The sequence below is a fragment of the Penaeus japonicus genome, unplaced genomic scaffold (genome assembly GCF_977035675.1).
Source record: "Penaeus japonicus unplaced genomic scaffold, GWHDUDI00000001_assembly GWHDUDI00000026, whole genome shotgun sequence".
Taxonomy (NCBI): domain Eukaryota; kingdom Metazoa; phylum Arthropoda; class Malacostraca; order Decapoda; family Penaeidae; genus Penaeus; species Penaeus japonicus.
In genome coordinates this window covers 31019806-31027305 of record NW_028234428.1, presented here as the reverse complement: position 1 = coordinate 31027305, position 7500 = coordinate 31019806, and the positions used below count along the sequence as shown (strand labels likewise).

Here is a 7500-nt window from a genome sequence, read left to right as displayed (position 1 = left end):
ATCCTCTCCCTCCTTCTATCTCTTCCTCCTCCTCTTCACCTCCTTTTTTTCCCCTTCTCTGTCCCTCCTCTTCCCCTACCCCCTCCCAGCCTCTTGCTTTCCTCTCTCTACCGTCTCCCTATCTACCTCCTCCCATTTTCCCTTCCCCTACTCCCATTCCCCTTCTCCCTTCACCACCCCTTCTCCTCGTACCTTCTCCCCACCCCCTCCCTTTCCCCTCACTGCCTCCATCCGCCCTTCTCTCCAGCTTTGATTTGACGCTTCGTTTCCCCTCTTCTCTGCCTCCCCTTCGCATCCTGTATGTTGATGGACTCCCCTCCTCTTGTCTCCCTTCCCTCTGCCCCCCTTCTTTCCTCCCCTCTTCCCTTCTTCTCACTTCCTCTAATAGGTTCTTCTCCATACCTCCCATCTCCCCACTTTCCTCCCTTCTCCCTTCACCTCCTTCTCCCTCTTTCCTTTTTCCCTCAGACAGGCTCTTCTCCTAATCTCCCATCTCCTCTCTTTAATCCAATCCTCCCTTCCCCTCTATCCCCCATTTTACAGGCTATTCCCCCTACCTTCCATCTTCCCTTTCTTTACTTCCCCTTACAGGTTCTCCCTATCTCCTTCCTCTCTTTCCTTCCCTCTTCCCCCTCTTTACTCCCCCCTTGACAGGTTCTCCCTATCTCCTTCCCCTCTTTCCCCCCTCTCTTCCCCCTCTTTACTTCTCCCTTACAGGTTCTCCCTATTTCCTTCCCCTCTTTCCTCCCCTCTTCCCCCTCTTTACTCCCCCTTTAACAGGTTCTCCCTATCTCCTCCCCCTCTTTCCTCCTTTCTTCCCCCTCTTTACTTGCCCCTTACAGGTTCTCCCTATCTCCTTCCCCTCTTTCTTCCCCTCTTTACTCCCCCCTTGACAGGTTCTCCGTATCTCCTTCCCCTCTTTCCCCCCTCTCTTCCCCCTCTTTACATCTCCCTTACAGGTTCTCCCTATCTCCTTCCCCTCTTTCCCCCCTCTCTTCCCCCTCTTTACTTCTCCCTTACAGGTTCTCCCTATTTCCTTCCCCTCTTTCCCCCCTCTCTTCCCCCTCTTTACTTCTCCCTTACAGGTTCTCCCTATCTCTTTCCCCTCTTTCCCCCCTCTCTTCCCCCTCTTTACTTCTCCCTTACAGGTTCTCCCTATCTCCTTCCCCCCTCTCTTCCCCCTCTTTACTTCTCCCTTACAGGTTTTCCCTATCTCCTTCCCCTCTTTCCCCCCTCTCTTCCCCCTCTTTACTTCTCCCTTACAGGTTCTCCCTATTTCCTTCCCCTCTTTCCCCCCTCTCTTCCCCCTCTTTACTTCTCCCTTACAGGTTCTCCCTATCTCCTTCCCTCTCCCCCCTCTTTACTTCCCCTTTACAGGTTCTCCCTATTTCCTTCCCCTCTTTCCTCCTCTCTTCCCCCTCTTTACTTCTCCCTTACAGGTTCTCCCTATTTCCTTCCCCTCTTTCCCCCCTCTCTTCCCCCTCTTTACTTCTCCCTTACAGGTTCTCCCTATCTCCTTCCCTCTTCCCCCTCTTTACTCCCCCTTTAACAGGTTCTCCCTATCTCCTTCCCCTCTTTCCTCCCCTCTCCCCCCTCTTTACTCCCCCCTTGACAGGTTCTCCCTATTTCCTTCCCCTCTTTCCTCCCCTCTTCCCTTCTCCTCCTCCGCACATCCGCCCCTTGCCAGTTGCAGTCTCCCTCATTAATTGATGCTAAGCTATTTCGCAGTACATTCAGGCAGTCTCTTTAGTCCTTCCTACTCTCGTTCTCTTCCTTCTGCATCTCTCTTTCGCCTACTCGTGGAATATCTGCTCTCTCTCTCTCTCTCTCTCTTTCTTTCTTTCTCTCTCTCTCTTTCTCTCTTATTTTCTCTCTCTCTCTCTCTCTCTCTCTCTCTCTCTCTCTCTCTCTCTCTCTCTCTCTCTCTCTCTCTCTCTCTCTCTCTCTCTCTCTCTCTCTCTCTCTCCCTCTCTCTCTCTCTCTCTCTCCCTCTCTCTCTCTCTATCTATCTAGCTACCTAGCTATCTATCTATCTGTCTAACTCTCTTACTCCCTCACTCATAATTTTCATATCTCTCTCCCTCTCTTCCTCTTTTGTCTCTCATTCCCTCTCTCTCTCACACACACTCTCTTTTCTAAATCCTCTTGATCTTCCTCCTTATCCTTTAATTTCAAACGCCAACCAACTGATTGTTATGCTGCAGCTCCATATGCAACCCCGGATGACCTAGGGTGGTTAGAGTTATCCTAGGTTGCCTGTGTCGCTATATTGAGAGTGAATACAAGGAAGGCTAAAGAAGACAGACATTATTTAAGAGAGAGAGAAGAGGTCAGACCAGACAGAAGACAGAAGAGGTCAGACCAGACAGAAGACAGAAGAGGTCAGAACCAGACAGAAGACAGAAGAGGTCAGACCAGACAGAAGACAGAAGAGGTCAGACCAGACAGAGGACAGAAGAGGTCAGAACCAGACAGAAGAGGTCAGACCAGACAGAAGACAGAAGAGGTCAGACCAGACAGAGGTCAGACCAGACAGAAGACAGAAGAGGTCAGAAATTAACAGCACAGCACACAGTGTATTATTGGGCCATTCATATTAACTGCTGCAGAGAATCGTCTTTGTTCTCTGCCCTTGGTTACGCTAACCTGTATTTCTTGATCTTTGATTACTAGTCTCTAATTCCCAAACCCTAATCCTAAATTTATATTCTCCTTCCTAAACCCTAATCCCTATTCCTAAATTCCCAGACCCGAATCTTAAATCCCTAATCCCCATTCCTGAATTTCCAGTCCCGAATCCTAAATCCCCCATCCCTATTCCTAAATTTCCAATTCTGAATCATAAATCCCCCATCCCTATTCCTAAATGTCCAATCCTGAATCCTTAATCCCCAGTCCCGTATCCTAAATCCCCAAATCCCTATTCCTAAATGTCCAATCCTGAATCCTAAATTCCCAATTCCTATTCCTAAATCCCCCCAATCCCTATTCCTAATCCCTAATCCTCAATTCCCAATCCCCGGCCTCCAATCCTTACCGTGAGTGGACGAGATCCTGAAGTTCCTCAGGTTCTCAGCGCTGCGCACCTTCCTTGCTATCTCGACGGCGTGGTGGTGGTGGTGGGCGGTGGTGGTCCCGTGATCGAGGGAATCGGAGGCGAGGCGTAGGCGGTGGCGGGCGTGATGGGCGCTCGAAGGGTGGTGGGCGGGGCTGTGGTGAGCGGGGCTGTGATGGGCGTGGGCGGAGGAGGAGAAGGACGGCGCCCGTGAGCAGCGGTGTACGGGCGTCTGGTCGATCTGTGGCACGCTGATTCGGCACGATTGGGGGACGTGGGCCTTTGGGGTGGGGGGTGGGGGGTGGGGAAGGGGGAGAGGAGAGAGTCAGTAATGAAGATGAATAGATAACGATAAATAGATGATTGATGATGGATTCGTATGATCAGATACAAGAGTTGATATCATCAGTTTTGAGAATGATACACGTAATGATGAGAAAGGAAGAAAGAGTTACTGAGTGGAATTAAAATGAATGAATAATGAATGAAGTAATCAAAAAGTACACAGAGAGCGCAAACCTACACACATACACACACACACATACATACAGAAAGAAAGAGTGTGTGAGCCAAAGAGAAGAAGAAGAAATGGAGAGATACAGAGAGAAAGGGAGAGTGCGAAACAAATTAAAATCCATCTCAAAATCCACAAGTCTAAAATCGGATTCCAAAGACATGCACGCATACATTTCCCATGGGATGACTAATGAGACATGTCCATTTTCTATGAGTGTTCACACCGGTGTCCATTTTCTCTGAGTGTTCGCACCGGTGTCCATTTTCTATGAGTGTTCGCACCGGTGAGAAAACCATCAATTTCTCCTTCGATCACTTCACAGAATACCGCCAAAAGCTAATCAAGACCCCTAAAACGCACGTATGATGTGTATGATAAAGTAAAATTGATATAGAAAACGAGTTCTAACTGATACTATGCTTTAGAAATGGTATAGATAATGAGTGACGATAATGCTGATCCAATGATGATAATGATCTAGATAATGATGACCATAATGATAATGATAGCAAAGGTAAAATGGTGATAATAAGGATGATGATAGCAATGGCATTAGTAGCACTAGTAGTGATAATGATATGATAGTAATAAAGATGTTGATGATGGTAATGATGACAATAGTTGCTATAATAATGATCATGATGACGAAAATAACAATGATAACGATAATGACAGTGATAATGATAATGGTAAAAATAATATTGATACTACTGATAATGATAACGATAATAATGTTGAAATAACGACGATGAAAAAAAATGATAATAACAATAACGCTGATAATGATAATAACACCAACAATAATAAAACCACAAAACCAAAAAAAGGCGTCCCAGGAAATAATCACAAGACCCAATCATTTTTCGCCCATTCAAATACCAGAAGATCGCAGCCAATCACCAGTCAATCACTTAATGGCAAGGGAGTCACCACCGCAATAGAGCATACAACATGTGTAGACTGATTGATCATTGGGAGAGGAGAGATGCGAGAAAAAGAGAAAAAGAGGGGGGAGGAAGGTGGAAGAGAGAGAGAGGGGGGGGGGGAGGAAGGTGAAGGGTGGAAGAGAGAGGGATTGAGAGAAAAAGAGACAGAGAGAAAGAGAGAGATTGAGAATAAGAGAAAAGATGAGAGAGGAAGAGGTGAGAAAGATAGAGGTGTGTGTGTGTTTACACACACACACACACACAATGACACAATATATATATATATATATATATATATATATATATATATATATATATATATATATATATATATATATATATATATATACATATATATATGGAGAGAGAGAGTGTGTGAGAGAGAGAGAGAGAGAGAGGAAGAGAAAGAGAGAGAAAGAAAGAAAGAGTGAGAGAGAGATTGAGAATGAGGAAAAAAGTGAGAGAGAGATTAGAGAGATTAGTGCAGGTAAACAAAATCAGTCGTAGGAGCTATAGTAACTGGTAGAAGCAGTAGCAGAGGTAGAAAAATACTAGCAGTGTTAGCATAAATTTCCCCCCCTTTTTGGTAATATTTTCACTGGTAAATCACCATCACTCTTACTATCTATATTATAGCCATCAACATCAACTACCATCATCACCATTATCATGACTGCAACTACCACCAACACCATCATCATGATTGCAACTACCAACATCACCATTATCATGATTGCAACTACCAACATTACCATTATCATGATTACAAATACCACCAATACCTTTATCATGACTGCAACTACCAAAATCACCATTATCATGACTGCAACTACCACCATCACCATTATCACCATTATCATGACTGCAATCATACCCTTACCATGCATACCATCACCATTATCTTCCCATTGTTTGCAACTACCTCAATGACCTGATTGCAAATACCATCATGACCATTATCTTCCCATTGTACCTCAATGACCCATGATCCCTCTGAGCAAACGATAAGTCCCGGATGTTATCCAGGAAAGCGGAAAGCAAACTTGGAGTACGAAGGGTAGATGGGAAGAAAAGAGAAGGAAACAGGTGGATAAGAGAGGGGAGGAAAATTAGATTTGCATAGTCGTAGAGTCATTATGTTTCCCCTTTTTTCTCCCGCTCTCTCTCTCTCTTTCTCTCTCTCTCTCGATCTATATCTTTCTCGATCTATCTCTTTCTCTCTTTCTCTCTCTCTCTCTTTCTTTCTCTCTCTCTCTCTCTCTCTCTCTCTCTCTCTCTCTTTCTCTCTCTCTCTCTATCTATTTATCTATCTATCTCTCTCTAACTCTCACTCTTTCTCTAGATGGTTAGTTAGATAGATAGACGGATAAGTAGATGAATAGATAGGTCAATAGAGATATGATATATATGACAGACACAGACAAGGAAATAACATGGGCGTTCCCGGATGCACGGACGATCACAGATGGAAAAGGGGCGGGGAGATGTGATGCCCCGCCCACCTCTCATCCTGATCCGATACCAACCTACTCATCCTTCCCTATCGTAACCATGAAATTAGCCTAGCCACTGTACCATACTCACCGTATCCTATTTTTCCTTACTTCTAGCTTGCCTACCCAGCCTGCCCTACCCCTAGCTTGCCTACCCAGGCCTCCCTAATACCCTACTCTTCTACCCCCTGCCTACCCCGTTTGTGCCTACCCAGCCTGCTCTATTCCTAGCTTGCCTACCCAGCCTGCCCTACCCCTAGCTTGCCTACCCAGCCTGCCCTACTCTTAGCTTGCCTACCCAGCCTGCCCTACCCCTAGCTTGCCTACCCAGCCTGCCCTACCCCTAGCTTGCCTACCCAGCCAGCCCTACTCCTAGCTTGCCTACCCTGCCTGCCTTACCCTAGCTTGCCTACCCAGCCAGCCCTACTCCTAGCTTGCCTACCCTGCCTGCCTTACCCTAGCTTGCCTACCCAGCCAGCCCTACCCCTAGCTTGCCTACCCAGCCTGCCCTACCCCTAGCTTGCCTACCCAGCCTGCCCTACCCCTAGCTTGCCTACCCAGCCTGCCCTACCCCTAGCTTGCCTACCCAGCCTGCCCTACCCCTAGCTTGCCTACCCTGCCTGCCCTACCTACCCCTTCTACTCATCCTACCCATCCTACCCCTACCATATGTATCTTTCCCATCCTGCCGTACCCCAACTTAGCCTACCCACCCTCCCCCTACCCCAGCATATCCTTCCCCGCCCACCCTTTTACCAACATGATCTCAGTGATGACACACGCCCACACGCCCAAACTTTGATGTTGATTCAGCGGAGGAGGGGAGGAAGGAGGGAAAGAGGGGAGGGAGGGAGGGGAGGGGGAAGGAGAGAGGGAAGGGGGAAGGAGAGAGGGGAGAGGGAATTAGAGGGGGGGAAGGAAAGAGAATGGGATGGTAGGGAAGAGGAGAGGAATAAGCGAGAGAAGAGGGATAAGGGAAGAGAGAGGATGGGAAGCATAGGGAAGGGGCAGGAAGAGGGGAGAGGGGAAGGAGAGGGAGGATAGAAGGGGAGGCCGTGGGATGGATGAGAAAAGAGGGAGGTGTAAAGAAGGAGAAAAAAAGAGGATGATGAAGGGAAGAAGGAGGTGGGTAGTGGAGGATGGGGATGGAGAGAGGGAAGGGGGATGGGAGGGAGGAGGATACGAAACCGTAGGGAGGGTAAAAGGAAGGGTGAGGTAGAGAGGAAAGAGGAGAGGAGGGGGGGGAAGGACATTGTTTGTCGAGGTCCTATCATGTGGCTAGGTTTTCGAGGGGAGGGGGAGGGAGAGAGGAGGAGGAGGGGGAGGGGGAGGGGGATGAGGCTTTTGAGTACGATGATGGGACGTTCACTTTTTTGTATGTTTGTTTGTTTGTTTGTAATTGTTTTGTGTGGGGGTGCAGAATGGATTAAGGTGTTACTTTTTTGTACTGTTTTTTTTTCTTCTTTCAATTGTTTATTTATCTTTTTTTTTTTTTTTTGTATATGTATT

The 7500-nt window shown here is 47.1% G+C and overlaps 1 protein-coding gene across 1 annotated transcript in view; it reads right to left on the bottom strand.

Annotated features, from left to right (window-relative positions):
- LOC122261942 (uncharacterized) overlaps window positions 1-7500 on the bottom strand; it is a 177146-nt gene that overhangs the window by 2532 nt on the left and 167114 nt on the right. Inside the window, exon 6 of the mRNA XM_086552288.1 lies at window positions 3038-3335. Within this exon, the coding sequence (XP_086408414.1) occupies window positions 3038-3335 (298 nt within the window). The remainder of the gene's footprint in view (window positions 1-3037; window positions 3336-7500) is intronic.